Here is a 20,275-nt window from a genome sequence, read left to right as displayed (position 1 = left end):
AATTAATGAATCATACAACAGTGCAATCAATTACACTTCACATAACTTCGGAAGTAGTAAAGTCTTTACTTCGTTTGAAGAACGTTACTTATAAATTCTGTGTCTGAATTTATTTTCCCCTGTTTTGTTTTTTGTCAGTCTCTGTGTAGCGAGAAATGCACACGATTGCCATTCAGAGCATTTTACAAAGACTAAATGCGAGTAGCGAAGCCCCAGAGTGCGGCGTGCGCTGGTGTGCCGCGTGGCGGCTGGAAGCAGCAGAGGCATTGTGCTGAGAGCCGCCGCCGCTCGTGTGTTGCAGTTCCGCCCGACATCCTGGACTACCCGACGAGCACGGACATGGTGGTGCGCGAGGGCACCAACGTGACGCTGCGCTGCGCAGCCACCGGCTCGCCCACCCCCACCGTGACGTGGCGGAGGGAGGGCGGCGAGGACATCCCGCTCGGCAACGGCCAGCACGGTGAGTGCAGCCGGCACGCACTCTGCCAGCCGCTGAAGATGTAAAAAGCTCGAAACGCCTTTAGAATCACGTCTATTCAAAAATTTTGTCAGCAAAATTATACCTTCTATGTGTAGAGGAAAGGTGCCTATTATGCGATAGTTCCCTAATATGACACACCCCAAATGTGGTCATGTTAGGGGTTGCACTCTGGCGGAGAGTTTCTTAAACTCGTCTGTTGTGTGCCAGACGACGACACAGCTAGTAGGACGCCATAGTTGAGCCCGACACAATACGTAGAGAATGATACAAAATTTCTTGTGTTTGCAGTTTTTGCGACATCGGTGTTAAGACAATATTTCTGCTTAAAGTTGAGTGGATATTACTGCCCTCTTTTATTGTTGTTATTTCTGACGGTATTACCTATAATTATTGACAATTAGCTTCATTTACCAACGATCGTCGTTAGCAAGTGCGTGATTCTTCGTGTAAGATGGTGAAATTCCTAATATGCGATAGTATGGGGATCCAAATACGCGACAGTGTCGCATATTACGATAACTATCGCAGAAATACCTGGAGATAGACAAATAGGTCAAACATCGCGTTCGTGCTCTCCTGCGTTACTACCTCCTTATGTGAAGCAATTGCAAGAATCTAAGCAGAAGAAATCAGAGGCTGAATCTAAGAAAGCAGCCAGAAAGTTATTTGGGGATAAGAGTGGAAAATCTTCAAATCGTAGACCTAAAGCGGAAGAATCGTCTATTGACTGGACATGCGATGTCCATCTTGATGACAGTGGCGATTCAGACAGCAGTGATGACGATGACGCAGAGTGTCTGTTCTGTACTGGACGCTTTTCTGAAGACAAACACGGGGAGAAATGGGCACAGTGCGCGAAATGTTATCGCTGGGCTCATGAAGATTGCGGTGCCACAGAAGACAATTTTGTTTGCCCGGATGTCGTAAATATAAACCTAAGTAGTGTGAAATGAGTGAAGGAGAACAGAAATGAATGAACATGTAAAATTGTATATTCATATGTCATTATTCTGTAATAAAATAATTAAAGCAAAATATTATTACTGTCTCATATTAGGTAATTTTGATCTCATTTCTACGAAATGCCTTATTTGTGAAGATTTAATAACTACTCTGAAATATTGTTTATTATTGCAAATACGATAATTGTATGATAAAATTAAATTAGAAAGATATTATTACCATCATAAAAAATACAGTTGCACTTACTTTTAGGTCTTTCAAATTGGTTTACAAAAGTGTGTCTCATATTAGGCGCCTTTCCTCTATGATCTAAACACTAAACACGGTAACGTAAGTTTCTACAGTTGGTTTACTGGCCATTGAAGACTAATAAATACGAGTATAATTAAGTAAACACAGTGTGTCTGTAACTGCGGCCACAGTTCCGCAAGCGAATTTCACAGCCACCTGGGATTTATGTTATAACCGTCCAACCGTCCATCCCCCATCCATGAAGAAGATTTTATTTTGGCACTGCTTATGAAGATACGGGTGTCTAAAGAGAGCGTTTGTTCGCCACGACATAATAAATAATGTGCACGTCGATTTCTTTTTTTAAAAAAGAAAACAAAAAAGACCACCAAACATTCCTGCAGCCCCACGGCTACTGTATGGTACTGTACCCCTACAACCTCTACCCGTGAAGAAGATTTCGTTTGGAACTGCGGGTTTTGAGATCGAAGATGTGGGTGTCAAAAAGGGGTGTCGTCCCAATGGACTTCTTATCGGATTACGCTGAAGCAGCTTTGAACTGACTGTCGAAGTAGCGGAGACTAGACAGAGTGTTCCTTCTAGAATGTTACAGAATGTCGGAGAATGCTGCAGAATTTTCCAAAATGTTATATAAACTTCCAGATCATTCTAGAATGGTGTGGGGCTCCGAGGTAGTCCCCAATTATTGTGAAGTGCAATACTTACACAGTCTGGATATTTTTGGCAAATGTTTCGTTTTTCCAAAATCAACAGATGAAATCAGCATATGAAACAATGCATGTTTGAAAAAAATAATTTCTTTGGTATCGAGTGACAAAAGTAACATTTAAGAAGAAATATTAGAGTTCAGCTTGCCAATGATGTACAAGCGAAACATTTTGAGGAGAAAAACTCTTACAAAATGGTTCAAATGGCTCTAAGCACTATGGGACTTAACGTGTGAGGTCATCAATCCCCTAGACTTAGAACTACATAAACCTAACTAACCTAAGAACATCACACACATCCATGCCCGAGGCAGGATTCGAGCCTGCGACCGTAGCAGCAGCGCGGTTCCGGACTGAAGCGCCTAGAACCGCTTTGCCACTGCGGCCGGCAAACTCTTACAGTTTAGTGAAGGCACGTAACCAGTTGATTGTGTAACAGGCCAAACTGAACCTTCAAATTAAACAATAAAATAAACGTACAGCATATCTCCCGATTATCTGAGTTAATTCATGTACGTGACTTCACAGATCACTGAAAAAAAGGATAGCGACAACTATTACTTTACCGCAAAATGTTATCTACTGTTTAATGTACTCGCTGCCTAGGCTCCAACCAGACTGTCAACTATTCTTGGTCTCGCGCCGCTGTTTATAGCCGATTTCGACTCCCCCGAGTCCATTACGCTCTTTGATGCTGTTTCGTTTTATAGAGCTCTCGCTGAGATTCCATGAAATGCATATTCTCTCCACTTCTTCCAGCTCTGGTGGATGCTATGTCCGACGATATTTTTATAAACTGAGTGCCGGCTCTCAAGCGTTGTTTAAAGTGACAACTACGTCTCTCTTTAGTAAGTTTTCTGACATTTTTATTCCGATTGATTCCTTAACTATGCTGTCCCATAACCTGGGCGTTTACATTATGATACTGGTCTCATTGCTCTTCATTTCACACACTATTGTTTCAATAGGGTGTGTCATTGATATCCCTTTCATCTCTCTTCGACTGTTCGATAGTTTGCCCCCCGTAAGACATGCCACATTTGTATAGAATGCGATACACGTTCGACTTTCGGACACCTACATAGTCTTTAACATTACAAAAAATTCTTTCTATCTTAGATGAATACCCCCCCCCCCCCCCCCCATGAACCTTGGACCTTGCCGTTGGTGGGGAGGCTTGCGTGCCTCAGCAATACGGATAGCCGTACCATAGGTGCAACCAAAACGGAGGGGTATCTGTCGAAATGCCAGACAAACCAGTGGTTCCTGAAGAGGGACAGCAGCCTTTTCAGTAGTTGCAAGGGCAACATTCTGGATGATTGACTGATCTGGCCTTGTAACATTAAATAAAACGGCCTTGCTGTGCCGGTACTGTGAATGGCTGAAAGCAAGGCAAAACTGCAGCCGTAATTTTTCCCGAGGTCATGCAGCTTTATTGTATGGTTAAATGATGATGGTGTCCTCTTGGGTAAAATATTCCGGAGGTAAAATAGTCCCCGGGCGGGGACTACTCAGGAGGACGTCGTTATCAGGAGAAAGAAAACTGGCGGTCTACGGATCGGAGCGTGGAATGTTAGATCCCTTAATCTGGCAGGTAGGTTAGAAAATTTAGAAAGGGAAATGAATCGGTTGAATATAGAGGGAATTAGTGAAGTTCGGTGGCAGGAGGAACAAGACTTCTGGGCAAGTGAATACAGGGTTATAAATACAAAATCAAACAGAGGTAATCCAGGAGTAGGTCTAATATTGAATAAAAAAGTAGGAGCGCGGGTCAGCTACTGCAAACAGCATAGTGAACGCAGTATTGTAGCCAAGACAGACACGAAGCCCACGCCTACCACAGCAGTACAAGTTTATATGCCAACTACCTCCACAGATGAAGAGATTGAAGAAATGTGTGATGGGATAAAAGAAATTATTCAGATAATGAAGGGAGACGAAAATTTAATATTCATGGTGGACTGGAACTCGATGGTAGAAAAAGAAAGACAAGGAAATGAAGTAGGTGAATACAGACTGGAGGTAAGGAATGATAGAGAAAGCCGCCTGGTAGAATTTTGCTCAGAGCTAACACTTGGTTTGAGGATCACAAGAGAATGTTGTATACATGTAAGAGGCCTGAAGATCCAGGCAGGTTTCAGATAGATTATGTAATGGTAAGACAGAGACATAGGAACCATGTTTTAAATTGTAAGACGTTTCCAGGGACAGATGTGGACTCTGACCACTATCTATTGATTATGAACTGTAGATTAAATCTAAGGAGATGGGACCTGGATAAAATGGAAGAACCAGAGGTTGTAGAGAGTTTCAGAGAGAGCATTAGGGAACGATTGACAGGAACAGGAAGAAGAAATATAGTAGAAGAAGAATGGGTAGCTCTGAGAGTTGAAATAGCGAAGAGAGCAGAGGATCAAGTAGGTAAAAAGACGAGGGCTTGTAGAAATCCTTGGGTAACAGAAGAGATATTGAATTTATGAAAGGAGAAAATACAAAATTGCAGTAAATGAAGCAGGCAAAAGGAATACAAACGCCTCAAAAATGAGATCGATAGGAAGTGCAAAATTGCTAAGCAGGAATGGCTCGGACGGAAAACCAGTTCTAAACAAAGAAGGTAAAGCAGAAATTTGGAAGGAGTATATAGATCGTCTATATAAGGGCAGTATATTTGCGGGCAATATTATTGAAATGGAAGAGGACGTAGATGATGATGAAATGGGAGATATGATACTGCTTGAAGAATCTGACAGAGCACTGAAAGTCCTAGGTTGAAACAAGGCCCCGGGAGTAGACAACATTCCATTAGAACTACTGATAGCCTTGGCGAGTCAGCCCTGACAAAACTTTACCATCTGGTGAGCAAGGTGTATGAGACAGGCGAAATACCCTCAGACATCATGAAGAATATAATAATTCTAATCCCAAGGAAAGCAGTTGTTGACAGGTGTGAAAATTACCGAACTATAGCTTAATAAGTCATGGCTACAAAATACTGACACGAATTCTTTACAGACGAATGGATATACTGGTAGAAGCCGACCTTAAGGAACATAAGTTCTGATTCCGCAGAAATGTTGACACGCGTCAAGCATTACTTACCTTAGAAGACAGGTCAAGGAAAGGCAAACCTACGTTTCTAGCATTTCTAGACTTAGAGAAAGCCTTTGACAATCTTGACTCGCATACTCTCAAATTCTGAAGGTGGCAGGGGTCAAATACAGGGAGCGAAAGACTATTTACAGTTTGCGCAGAAACCACATGACAGTTATAAGAGTCGAGGGGCATGAAATGGAAGCAGTGGTTGGGAAGGGAGTGAGACTGGGTTGTAGCCTATACCCGATATTATTCATTCTGTATATTGAGCAAACAGTGAAGGAAACAAAAGAAAAATTTGGAGTATGAATTAAAATCCATGGAGAAGAAATAAAACTTGGAGAATTGCTGACGACACTGTAATTCGGTCAGAGACAGCAATGGACCTGGAAGAGCAGTTGAACGGAATGGACAATGTCTTGAAAGGAGGATTTAAGATGAACATCAAGTAAAGCAAATCGAGGGTAATGGAATATAGTCGAATCAATTCAGGTGATGCTGAGGGTATTAGACGCTTAAAGTGCGTGGCAAAGTCAGGACATGCGGAGACCAAGCATCAGACGGTATTGTAATTGTAAACTGTCGAAGCTGCGTTGGTAAAGTACCGGAACTTCAAGCGCTGATAAAAAACACCGAAGCTAAAATCGTTATAGGTACGGAAAGCTGGCTGAAGCCAAAGATAAGTTATGCCGAAATTTTTACAAAGGTGCAGACGGTGTTTAGAAAGGATATATTGCATGCAACTGGTTGTGGCGTGTTTGTCGCTGTTAGTAGTAGTTTATCCTGTAGTGAAATATAAGTAGATAGTTCCTGTGAATTATTATGGGTGGAGGTTATACTCAACAACCGAGCTAGGTTAATAATTGGCTCCTTTTACCGGTCTCCCGACTCAGCAGCATTAATGGCAGAAGAACTGAGAGAAAATCTGGAATACATTTCACATAAATTTCCTCATCATGTTATAGTCTTAGGTGGAGATTTCAATTTACCAGATACAGACTGGGACACTTTGATGTTTAGTACCTGTGGTAGGGAGAGAGCATCGAGTGACATAATAGTGAGTGCACTATCCGAAAATTACCTCGAGTAATTAAACAGAGAACCGACTCGTGGAGATAACATCTTTGACCTACTGATAACAAACAGACCCGAACTTTTCGACTCTGTAAGCGCAGAACAGGGAATCAGTGATCATAAGGCCGTTGCAGCATCCCTGACTATGGAAGTAAATAGGAATATACAAAAAGGGAGGAAGGTTTATCTGTTTAGCAAGAGTAATAGGAGGCAGATTTCGACTACTTAACAGATGAAAACGAAAATTTCTGTTCCGAAACTGACAACGTTGAGTGTTTATGGAAAAATTTCAAGGCCGTCGTATAATGCTTTTTAGACAGGTACGTGCCGAGTAAAACTGTAAGGGACGGGAAAAACCCACCGTGGTTCAACAACAAAGTTAGGAAACTACCGCGAAAGCAAAGAGAGCTTCACTGCAAATTTAAACGCAGCCAAAACCTCTGACAAGCAAAGTTAGCGTAAGGATGGCTATGCGTGAAGCGTTCAGTGAATTCTAAAGTAAAATTCTATGTACCGACTTGACAGAAAATCCTAGGAAGTTCTGGTCTTACGTTAAATCAGTAAGTGGCTCGAAACAGCCTATCCAGACATTCTGGGATGATGATGGCATTGAAACAGAGGATGACACGCGTAAAGCTGAAATACTAATCACCTTTTTCCAAAGCTGTTTCACCGAGGAAGACCGCACTGCAGTTCCTTCTCTAAATCCTCGCACGAACGAAAAAATGGCTGACATCGAAGTAAGTGTCCAAGGAATAGAAAAGCAACTGGAATCACTCAACAGAGGGAAGTCCACTAGACCTGACGAAATACCAATTCGATTCTACACCGAGTATGCGAAAGAACTTGCCCCCTTCTTACGGCCGTGTACCGAAAGTCTCTAGAGGAAGGTTCCACATGATTGGAAAAGAGCACAGGTAGTTCCAATTTTCAGGAAGGGTCGTCGAGCTGATGCGCAAAACTACAGGCCTATATCTCTGACATCGATCTGTTGTAGAATTTTAGAACATGTTTTTTGCTCCCGTATCATGTCATTTCTGGAAACCCAGAATCTACTCTCTAGGAATCAACATGGATTCCGGAAACAGCAATCGTGTGAGACCCAACTCGCTTTATTTGTTCATGAGACCCAGAAAATATTAGATACAGGCTTCCAGGTAGATGCCATTTTCCTTGACTTCCGGAAGGCGTTCGGTACAGTTCTGCACTGTCGCCTGATAAACAAAGTAAGAGCCTACGGAATATCAGACAGCTGTGTGGCTGGATTGAAGAGTTTTTAGCAAACAGAACACAGCATGTTGTTCTTAATGGAGAGACGTCAACAGACGTTAAAGTAACCTCTGGCGTGCCACAGGGGAGTGTTATGGGACGATTGCTTTTCACAATATATATATAAATGACCTAGTAGAGTGTGTCGGAAGTTCCATGCGGCTTTTCGCGGATGATGCTGTAGTATACAGAGAAGTTGCAGCATTAGAAAATTGCAGTGAAATGCAGGAAGATCTGCAGCGGATAGGCACTTGGTGCAGGGAGTGGCAACTGACCCTTAACATAGACAAATGTAATGTATTGCGAATACATAGAAAGAAGGATCCTTTATTATATGATTATATGATAGCGGAGCAAACACTGGTAGCAGTTACTTCTGTAAAATATCTGGGAGTATGCGTACGGAACGATTTGAAGTGGAATGTTCATATAAAATTAATTGTTGGTAAGGCGGGTGCCAGGTTGAGATTCATTGGAAGAGTCCTTAGAAAATGTAGTCCATCAACAAAGGAGGTGGCTTACAAAACACTCTTTCGACCTATACTTCAGTATTGCTCATCAGTGTGGAATTCGAGCTAGGTCGGGTTGACAGTGGAGATAGAGAAGATCCAAAGAAGAGCGGCGCGTTTCGTCTCAGGATTATTTCGTAAGCGTGATAGCTTTACGGAGATGTTTAGCAAACTCAAGTGGCACAGTCTGCAAGAGAGGCGCTCTGCATCGCGGTGTAGCTTGTCCAGGTTTCGAGAGGGTGTGTTTCTGGATGAGGTATCGAATATATTGCTTCCCCCTACTTATAGTTCCCGAGGAGATCACGAATGTAAAATTAGAGAGATTCGAGTGCGCACGGAGGCTTCCCGGCAGTCGTTCTTCCCGCGAACGATACGCGGCTGGAACGGGACCGGGAGGTAATTACAGTGTAAATTAGAGTGCCCTACGCCACATACCGTTGGGTGGCTTGCGGAGTATAAATGTAGATGTAGATTTAGTACATGAGTTTTGCTGTTTATGGAGCAGAGAGGATATAAAATGTAGGCTGGCTATGGCAAAAAAAGCATTTCTGAAGAAGAGAAATTGCTATCATCGAGTATGGATTTGAGTGTCAGGAAGTCTTTTCTAAATGTATTTGTATGTATATGAAACATGGACAGTAAATAGTTTAGACAAAAAGAGAATAGAAGCTTTCGAAATGCGGTGTTACAGAAGAATGCTAAAGATTAGATGGGTAGATCACGCAACTAAGGAGGAGCTACTGAATAGACTCAGGAAGAAGAGGAATTTGTGGCACAACTTGACTAGAAGAAGGGATTGGTTGGTAGTACATGTTCTGAAGCATCAATGGATCCCCAATTTTTTATTGGAGGGCAGCGAGGAGGGAAAAAATCGTTGAGCGAGATCAAGAGATGATTACACGAAGCAGGTTCAGAAGGATGTAGGGGGCAGTAGGTACTTCGAGATGAAGAAGCTTGCACAGGATAGAGTAGCATGGAGAGCTGCATCAAACCAGACTCTGGACTGAAGATAACAACAACAACAGGTGAATGGAGCGAAAAACACTAGATGCTCTTTCCGGATATTCGGCCAGCATATGATAGATAAGCCATTTTTGGCTTCTCTTCCTCCCATTTCGATCTCAACCTCTTTCTCAGGCGTTCTTCATTTTTAGTGCATCGCCCATTCAGTTTGATCATCTGAGTACACATTACTTCGGGACGCTACTCGTAGGTATTGTAATTCCTCGGCGAGACCGTCTTTGAATGTGTTCGATCTGTATGGACCAGAGTCTTTAGCATCAAATTCCTTTGTAGTGGGTGGTGGTTGCCTGACGTTTAGTGAAAGAGATCAGTGCCTTATATTTTATATATAAACTGCGACCCGGGACCCATCAAAGATCCTAGTGCACGTCGAGGTCGAACTCAGCCATGAAGGGCGGCACGAGATCAACGTTAGTTCCGAGTCTAGTTATCGCCCAGGCAACGACTGCATATAACATCAAACCTCGCAGCACCTGAGAAGACGACTGGGTCATGCGCCGTTATATTGTGCGTAAAATGGAAGCAACAACATGGTTCCAATTGTTCAAATGGCTCTGAGCACTATAGGACTTAACTTCTGAGGTCATCAGTCCCCTAGAACTTAGAACTACTTAAACCTAACTAACCTAAGGATATCACACACATCCATGCCCGAGGCAGGATTCGAACCTGCGACCGTAGCGGTCGCGCGGTTCCAGACTGTAGCGCCTAGAACCCCTCGGCAACTCCGGCTGGCTCAACAACTTGGTAGAGCACCTGGAAGTTCATTATTAACTAATCGCCCCGAGAAAATCAGAGAGAGATCACATTGCTGTTTACTATATTTACAAATTACACCACATTTGAAATGTTACTGCAATACTTACTTACTGCTCCCCAGAAACCGACAACTTATTAAGAAAAGTAAACCTAACAGCTATTGCATTTGCTATCACCTGCTTTTCGAAAATAATCGTCCAACCTTACGGTGGACCTCATTTTCGTGAGACTGAAAACATCAGTATAATCAAATGAATTCGGCCTGCATATTCTGATAACAAATCAATGCATATTAGTGCCTCGATATGTGTGAAGAATGGTTCCTCAAGTGCATTGTCTTCGCTCTTTTTCTCTATCACACATATTTTGTTCACTATATCTGCATCATTTAGCTGCTATAATGCCGCTTCAGAGCCATCATTATTTAACCACTACTGAATATTTTTGTCATCTTCGTTTGTACAACTAGAGGTCTGTGCTCTAAATGAAAATATTCGTTTTAATCTTAACATAATTCTTCTGGTTTCTTAAATTTTTTAAAAATATTTCTGAACTAAATACGGATAATTCATTCACCAGATAATCTGCACCGAAAAAATCTGAAGCTTGTAGAAGAAGAAACGGCAGTCTAAGCTATGCGTCTGTCTCAAGATGTAATCAGTGCAACTAGGAAATAACGCGAGTAAATTAAGAAACACGACATAGGCCCCGATAACATAGATATCGAGAGGAAATATTTCCCAGTCTGACAGCTGCAGTCTAACGCTACTGGAAGAGACAAACTCCCGTGGTAGTACTGCAGGGCGAGACGACAAACTCGGTAGAGTCCAGCGGAGCAGAACGATGCTGTACTCAGTTTCCACCAGAGGCCCTGAAGGGACAGTGACTTGGAGCGGCAGACTCATGTATGCTTAAGGATACGAGATACTTGTAAATGGTGGAAAAATTGAAATTTTTTATGCCGTTATTAACTTCTGTAGTCTTTCCTGATTACACTGATATATACATTACAGGGTTTCAAATGAAAAATGACCTACATATACTAAATTTTAAAGTTGCAGTCATGTACGCCACCACGCTCCCTTTATTTTTGTTACAGAAACCAGAATATTTCGAAAAGAACTGTGAACGTCCTGTTTCCAGCGATTATACGTATGATACATTGTATATGTTGGTAGCAGGGCGGGTTTCTAGTGTCTGTAAATGATTATCATTGCTAGTATTTACTTTTTTTTTGCTGGAGCAGTTTGTTCACGTGTTATTGAATGTTTGTTGCCCACGTATTTGTGGAAGTACATATCCTTTAGTGTGCAATAAATATGAACTATGCCACGCATCAAGAAATTAAATAAAAGGAAATACCGTGGTAACCAGTTCACAAACAAAGCAAACCACACTGTTGAAAGTAACCTATGCATCAGTTCTTCAGGGAAGAAACTCCCACACTGCACTCCTACTGGCGATTCAAATTTCTGTGTTAAAAATGATGCTGTTTGTAGTGGATTTGTTGTTGTTGATGTTGGTAAAGGAAGTGGCGAAATGTAAACAATGTGATGGTGTAGGCTGCCTGGAAATAACTGAACAGTTAAGTAGCAGGAAGGGTTTAGCGTCAAAATTAATTGTTCTGTGTAGATCCTGTAATAAATCTACCTCGAAAATGGCTTCGAACATTGTGCATAATTCATATGATGTCAATTTGAAGTTAGTGTATGAAGTGAGTGCAATAGGAAAAGGAAAAAAAGAAGCTGCTCAAATGTTTTGTGATTTGATGGACCTTCCTCCTCCTCCCAGTAGGTTCAGCAAGTACATAAAAATACTTTTAGGTGCTTTGACGGTTGTGTCTAAAGTATCTATGAAACGTGCAGTAGAATAAGCTGTAAATATTAGTGGAACGAGGGACATTGCTGTTGCACTTGATGGGACATGGCAACGTCGAGGACATCGTCCCTTGAATAGTGTAAGTGCTACTTCTCTGGAAAATGGAAAAATTGTTGATGTTGAGTGCTTATATAAGTACTGCCACACCTGCCATGGTAACACCGAAGAACATATTTAACATCAATGTTCTAAGAACTATGATGGTTACAGTGGAGGTATGGATTGTGATGGAGCTCTAAAAATACACTCCTGGAAATGGAAAAAAGAACACATTGACACCGGTGTGTCAGACCCACCATACTTGCTCCGGACACTGCGAGAGGGCTGTACAAGCAATGATCACACGCACGGCACAGCGGACACACCAGGAACCGCGGTGTTGTCCGTCGAATGGCGCTAGCTGCGCAGCATTTGTGCACCGCCGCCGTCAGTGGCAGCCAGTTTGCCGTGGCATACGGAGCTCCATCGCAGTCTTTAACACTGGTAGCATGCCGCGACAGCGTGGACGTGAACCGTATGTGCAGTTGACGGACCCATCCTCTTTTGCACATGTCCACAACACTCCAGTTTTGTTGCCAAGGTATCACCATAAATATTGAACTCCTTAATTTTATTGAAAGCCTTAGAGTCCTCATCGCCCAGGTACTTCGTATATCTAACGCTATAAACGGGCACCGACCTCTGAAATACACTCCTGGAAATTAAAATAAGAACACCGTGAATTCATTGTCCCAGGAAGGGGAAACTTTATTGACACATTCCTGGGGTCAGATACATCACATGATCACACTGACAGAACCACAGGCACATAGACACAGGCAACAGAGCATGCACAATGTCGGCACTAGTACAGTGTACATCCACCTTTCGCAGCAATGCAGGCTGCTATTCTCCCATGGAGACGATCGTAGAGATGCTGGATGTAGTCCTGTGGAACGGCTTGCCATGCCATTTCCACCTGGCGCCTCAGTTGGACCAGCGTTCGTGCTGGACGTGCAGACCGCGTGAGACGACGCTTCATCCAGTCCCAAACATGCTCAATGGGGGACAGATCCGGAGATCTTGCTGGCCAGGGTAGTTGACTTACACCTTCTAGAGCACGTTGGGTGGCACTGGATACATGCGGACGTGCATTGTCCTGTTGGAACAGCAAGTTCCCTTGCCGGTCTAGGAACGGTAGAACGATGGGTTCGATGACGGTTTGGATGTACCGTGCACTATTCAGTGTCCCCTCGACTATCACCAGTGGTGTACGGCCAGTGTAGGAGATCGCTCCCCACACCATGATGCCGGGTGTTGGCCCTGTGTGCCTCGGTCGTATGTAGTCCTGATTGTGGCGCTCACCTGCACGGCGCCAAACACGCATACGACCATCATTGGCACCAAGGCAGAAGCGACTCTCATCGCTGAAGACGACACGTCTCCATTCGTCCCTCCATTCACGCCTGTCGCGACACCACTGGAGGCGGGCTGCACGATGTTGGGGCGTGAGCGGAAGACGGCCTAACGGTGTGCGGGACCGTAGCCCAGCTTCATGGAGACGGTTGCGAATGGTCCTCGCCGATACCCCAGGAGCAACAGTGTCCCTAATTTGCTGGGAAGTGGCGGTGCGGTCCCCTACGGCACTGCGTAGGATCCTACGGTCTTGGCGTGCATCCGTGCGTCGCTGCGGTCCGGACCCAGGTCGACGGGCACGTGCACCTTCCGCCGACCACTGGCGACAACATCGCTGTACTGTGGAGACCTCACGCCCCACGTGTTGAGCAATTCGGCGGTACGTCCACCCGGCCTCCCGCATGCCCACTATACGCCCTCGCTCAAAGTCCGTCAACTGCACATACGGTTCACGTCCATGCTGTCGCGGCATGCTACCAGTGTTAAAGACTGCGATGGAGCTCCGTATGCGACGGCAAACTGGCTGCCACTGACGGCGGCGGTGCACAAATGCTGCGCAGCTAGCGCCATTCGACGGACAACACCGCGGTTCCTGGTGTGTCCGCTGTGCCGTGCGTGTGATCATTGCTTGTACAGCCCTCTCGCAGTGTCCGGAGCAAGTATGGTGGGTCTGACACACCGGTGTCAATGTGTTCTTTTTTCCATTTCCAGGAGTGTATTTTTCAGAATTCAGGTACAAATATTTCCTAAAGTTTATAAAGCATTGTTCTAATTTTTTTTCTATAGTTTGCAATAGTCCGTACTTATGTAGTAGACATAAGCTTCATTGCAGAATCAACTAAATTATAGAAAAATTAACATTTTTATTAGGAAAAAAATTATAAAAATTAAAATGGAAGATGTTACATTTTTTTATCCTTTTAATATACATAATAGGTGGAATTAAACAGGTCTAGTACCTCAGTCATAATGTCATGCATATCTGGTAAAAATTTGGTCTCCTTTCAATGTATAACATTGGATTAAATAGTTTCTCAATTTGAGGAAGCATTTTGGAAAAATGCATTACCTGATATCAACAAAAAATCTGTAAAACGTATACATTATAAATAGTGCCTGACAGAAATAGGTGTTGATTTTTACAGATAATATCGAGCCGGAAAATACTCTGTACCCTTAAAGTGGCTTCCCAAAGAGACTTCTTCTTGCTCTGCGGTCATTTTCACGTGCCTCCAGGCAGCCGAGTTATGTCGCTGGCGGACACTTGGCGTAGTTACAGGTGCTTGTGGAGGAAACATTAAAGATGCAATGCCCGCAGACTGTCGGCACAGTCCATCGGTGGCAAGAAAATGTAGGACTAAGGCTCAGAATCACCCACATTTGTCCGGTCTTGGTGAAATTTTTTGCACCATTTCAATACCGCTGTACGCGAAATTGCATTTGGTCCACATACTTTCAGGATTTCGCGTGAATCTATGTGCTATGTAGCCGCTTCGCCCCCGTACTGTTCCATGTACTTCAACTTAGGAGTACGCTTCCAGTCCTCGCGTCATTTTGATCGGACAGTATGAGGCACCTGTTTACCGTACCGCAGCATATGCGTGTCTGGGAACCCCAGAACTTGCGCTGTATTCTGACCATGTGTCACTCTTGTTGTGCAATAGGCTTAGCGTGAGATGACATGTGTAACTTACTTTTTGAAGCCCTTGGTGTAAAGAACACAAGAGCTACTGTTTCGATAGTGCTTGAAGAGACACAAGCACGGTCATTTTTCTTTTCATCTAGAACATAAAAATTAATCTGATTTTCAGTTTCAGAAATGACTTTCAGATCTATGAAGTAAGTCTTAAGAGCAACTTCTGACTAAAGCTACAGCATTACACCATAATTTTACACTCTCCAACCAATTTCAACCATGAATCCCAGTCTCTAAGCATTTAAGGAGATAACGCACGTTCATTTACACGCCATGAGGAATATGAGTTAATTCATACAATATCCTGAATGCACACGAAAATATCCGAAAATAATTATTTCTTCTCCATTTTGTTATAACACGAACGGTTGTACGAAAATTTAAAACGAAGTCTTAACTTATTACTGAAAATATGAAACATTGTAGTATTTTGTCGTTCAAAATTACTATGCGGGTGCGACATAACTCTTCAGACAGCATATCCCCTGACAGAATATCTATCTAAACAGCTGATATGTACCACAAACAGAATGAATAATATCGTTCTCACTGCTCAATGAAAAATGTGGAACGAAGTATTCAATGCAAAAACAAACGAAATGACGAGAAGTCTGTTAACCAGATTTTTCGAGCCGGATGTCGAGAATTGTGGAACATGGAGCGGCAGTTTACTTAGCTTTTATTAAACGTGTGTTCCCGGAAACACTGAAAAAGATTTTTCATTATATGAGAACGAACGCAAATATCAACTGCAGTATTAATTACAGACGTATAGATTTTTCTTTCTTTAGCTCTATTTCTCGCTTTTATAAAATTGATTCTGTTCAAGTCACCCTCTACATATTGATTGACTTTTAATTCGGGTATATATTGTTTAATGAAAAGCACTTCATAAAAGCTTCAGTACGGTTCAAACAAAAGCTTTGTAAAGGTATTGTTCCTTTCCGTACACATTTGTTCATTTCAATATGCGTATATTAATATCTATAAATGAATATGTGTAAGAGCTCTGCCATTAATAATTTACGCAACAAAAAGTGACCAACATATAAATGACGACGAAGGTACTTACTTGCGCGTTGTTTTCCATTAATTTACAGAACACTAGAAATGCCCAATATGTGCACTGAAACAAATAATTACATAATTCATAGAGAAAACATTGACTGTGGATGTTGTATCACAGACACAGCCCTTTGACAGTTCAGAGATGTCACTAAACTCTCCCAAAGATGTAAACAACCATCCATGAGCAGTGCCTATTAGACGGAGGGGGTCCGACAGCCGAAGAGTTCCAGTCATTCCACCAGGAAGGAGGTACACGGCTCGTGTTGTCTGTAGTTCAACCATGCCAAGACAGTCAATACCGCGGTTCGGTCGCGTCTGCATTGTTACTTCGTGCCAGGAAGAGCTCTCAACAAGGGAAGTGTCCAGGTGTCTCGGAGTGAACCAAAACGATGTTATTCGGACTTGGAGGAGGTACAGAGATACAGGAACTGTCGATTACATGCCTCGCTCAGGCCGACCAAGGGCTACTACTGCAGTGGATGAACGCTACCTAAGGATTATGTCTCTGAGGAACCCTGACAACAACGCCACCATGTTGAATAATGCTTTTCGTGAAGCCACACCACTTCTAGTTACGCCTCAAACTGTGGACAATAGACTGCATGATGAACAACTTCACTCCCGATGACCATGGCGAGGTCCATATTTGTAACCACGACACCATGCAGCGCGGTAAAGATGGACCCAACAACAAGTCGAATGGACCGCTCAGGATTGGCATTATGTTCTCTTCACCGATGACTGTCACATATGCCTTCAACCAGACAATCGTTGGAGACGTGTTTGGAGGCAACCCGGTCAGTATGAACGCCTTAGACACACTTCTCATCGAGTGCAGCAAGGTGGAGGTTCCCTGGCGTTTTGGGGTGGCATTATGTGGAGCGACGTACGCCGATGGTGGCGATGGAAGGCCCCGTAACGGCTGTACGATACGTGAATGCCATCCTCCGACCGATAGTGCAACCATATCGGCAGCATATTGGCGAGGCATTCGTCTACATGGACGACAATTCGCGCCCCCATCGTGCACATCTTGTGAATGACTTCCTCCAGGATAACGATTTCGGTCGATTAAAGTGGTCAGCATGTACTCCAGACATGAACCCTATTGCACATGCCTGGGATAGATTGAAAAGAGCTATTTATGGACGACGTGACACACCAACCACTCTGAGGGATTTACGTCGAATCGCCGTTGAGGAGCGGGAAAATCTGGATCAACAGTTCCTTGATGATCTTGAGGATAGTATGCCACGACGAATATAGGCAATCATCAGAGCAAGAGAACGTGCTACTGAGTATTAGAGGTACCAGTGTGCACAGCAATCTGGGCCACTACCTCTGAAGGTCCCGCCGTATGGTTTTACAACATGCAATGTGTGGTTTTCATGAGCAATAAAAACGGTGGAAATGATGTTTATGTTGATATCTATTCCAATTTTCTCTACAGGTTCCCGAACTCTCGGAACCGAGGTGATGCAAATTTTTTTGATGTGTTTACAAAACACAGACAAATATTTTCTGGAGAAAATCATCACTGGTGACGGGGCTTGATGGTATCAATACGAACGTACCAGAAAATGACGAAGTGCAGAAATTCACCTGAAGGGTCAAAGGCTTTGACGACATAACCGAAATTCAAGTCAATATGACGCACGAGTTGAACAACATCCCAAAGTACTTTCCCGATAGTATCACGTGTTTGTATGAACGTTCTGTACCTTGTATGCAAGTGGGGGAGATTATGTAAAACACATCAAGCATATTAAAACCTACACAACAGTAAAGATCGCATTAAATATTTTTTTTTTTTATTTGAGGCAACTGGTTTCAACAGATTATGCTGTCATCTTCAGTCTTAAAATATTTTCTTGCAAAACATGTCCATTTTATTCTGAACTCAATCACAAGATGGCAAATGGATAAATATAGCACCGTTTAGAATATGTCCAGCGTATGTAAACAATTGTGTTATTGTGTATCGTGTCTGTATGATGCAACAAGCAACTATGACAAATAAATCTATAGACATACACAAGGTGCTTTACGTTTTTAAATATTTTTAACAGTTAAAAACATTTTATAATGTGCTGTTTTTATCCACTTGCGATCTTGCGCGTGAGGTCAGCGTAAAATGAACATGTTGTACAAAAAAGGTTTTAATACCTGAAGATGACAGCATAGTCTGTTGAAACCGGTTGTCTTAAATAAAAAAAAATTAATGCTGTTGTTGCTGTTGATTGGTTTTCAATAATAAAACAGACTGGGTGTTGTGTGACGTCCTTAGGTTAGTTAGGTTTAAGTAGTTTTAAGTTCTAGGGGACTGATGACCATAGATGTTAAGTCCCATAGTGCTCAGAGCCATTTGAACCATTTGAATAATAAAACAGACTGTCTGTTATTCCTCTCAAAATGAAAAAATTCTGTCACTTGAAGCATGACCACGATCTTAACTTTTATCTTTTTTTATTAATCCAGACTCTAAATTTTTTTAAATTCACCCGTTAACCATGCCTGTTAAAGCGACTCTTCCGGGACGAGGAAGTGCGCCGACCCCGGATCCCACACCGGTTCGCCGATGCCGGACCCGGGTAGAACTCGGGGAGGTGACCGTCAAAGTCTGCTGACCGCTGACGGCAAACGCGTTGCACGCAACCATTGCGAGACCAACGGAGGAGCCGCTTGATTGAGAAGTAACGGTTCTGATCACAAAGACCGACAACGGCGGGAACAGCGGTGCGCTGACCGCATGCCCATATATATCCACATCCATTAACCCCTTTGGGCTAATGATGCCACGGTGGTCGGTCGGATCGTTGGTCCGCCAAAGATTGTTCAGACAGAGAGTTGTTCTTTAGTTATTCTGATCACTCTTGATGTGGTTTTCACTTTCCCACATCCTACTATATGAATACCGGAATGTTACCCAAATCCCGCCTGTTACACGATTTGCAAATATTTAGGAAACTTTCGCCTCCTTTCAAGTGAATAACACTACAGGCAGTCAGTGGGGGTATGCAAATTCGATCTTGGTAGGGGGGTGAATGGGGAGGTAAAAGGTTAGCGACAGAAAGGGCATCCGGCCACACCTTGAACCATGCCAAATCCGTTATTACCAATCTACGCCGATGCAGGAAACAGGTACAAGAAAAAGAAGAGAAGACTGACGGGGTGTTTAAGTGTTCCGTTAAAAGTGAAAGCGCTGACGGGTCCTTTCAAGATTACACTCCTGATTTCCTTTCCCAGATCGTCGTTATCCGAATACGAGTTCCGTGGTTATTGACCTCTTCGTCTGTGGCTACAGCTTTATGACGTGACAGTACCAACGAAGCCTACATTACAGGCCATTTGAATAATCTCACTGCATAAAATTGTTGTCGCTCGCTAGAAAGAGAACGCTGGTCGCTTTGGAGCATTTTAGATAGGGTAGAACTTGTACCAGACAGTCATCTGAACCTCCACCACCGATATAAGTCATGATAGTCATGTGGTGTGTATGTGTCAGTTGACTGATGAAATCAGTGCAGTAAGAAGGGTCGGCGTGAAGACGTAAGAGAATGATAGAAAGGAGCCATGCTGTTGGACATGGCCATTAGCACACGACGAATGAGTGTTTCTGATTTCTCGGTATGTTTTTGACTGCAGACCATCGGAAAGCACTGTCATTCCATTTATGAAATGTGGCGGTATTGTCTATGTTCTTTAAATATGGATTGTTTATCAGAGAACACTTACTACAGCGAGATACAAAAGTAAGGTCGATAACGCGAAGTCAGTTCAGTGTATTTCCGACCTGCCTACTTTTACGTGGGTGTGGGTTTGAAATGTGGCGGTACTGTGTACATTCTTTGAGCATAGATTGTTTATCATAAACGCATTGATTTACTACTTCATTTGCTGTGTCCTGTTGTTACGTGACAGTTTTTTCCCGAACTGTACTGTAACCTGTTTCATAATTTAATATGCAGATCCCAATAGTCAATCAAGTTAGATCACTTACGCTGCATGAGAACTGCATGAATTGTTCGTTCGATGATTGCATTTCTAATTCAATTCCTATATTTCCTTTCCTCTTGGTATGCGAGGGAGTCTTGTAATTACAGCTCTC

At 43.0% G+C, this 20,275-nt stretch overlaps 1 protein-coding gene across 1 annotated transcript in view; it reads left to right on the top strand.

The window, feature by feature from the left end:
• Positions 1–20,275, top strand: part of LOC126121493 (lachesin-like) — a 1,285,782-nt gene that overhangs the window by 988,473 nt on the left and 277,034 nt on the right. Inside the window, exon 4 of the mRNA XM_049915084.1 lies at positions 302–460. Coding sequence (XP_049771041.1) covers positions 302–460 — 159 coding nt within the window. The remainder of the gene's footprint in view (positions 1–301; positions 461–20,275) is intronic.

This window comes from Schistocerca cancellata, chromosome 1 (assembly GCF_023864275.1).
Source record: "Schistocerca cancellata isolate TAMUIC-IGC-003103 chromosome 1, iqSchCanc2.1, whole genome shotgun sequence".
NCBI lineage: Eukaryota > Metazoa > Arthropoda > Insecta > Orthoptera > Acrididae > Schistocerca > Schistocerca cancellata.
Note: the sequence above shows the minus strand (reverse complement) of the source record. Positions and strands in the feature narration are given on the sequence as shown.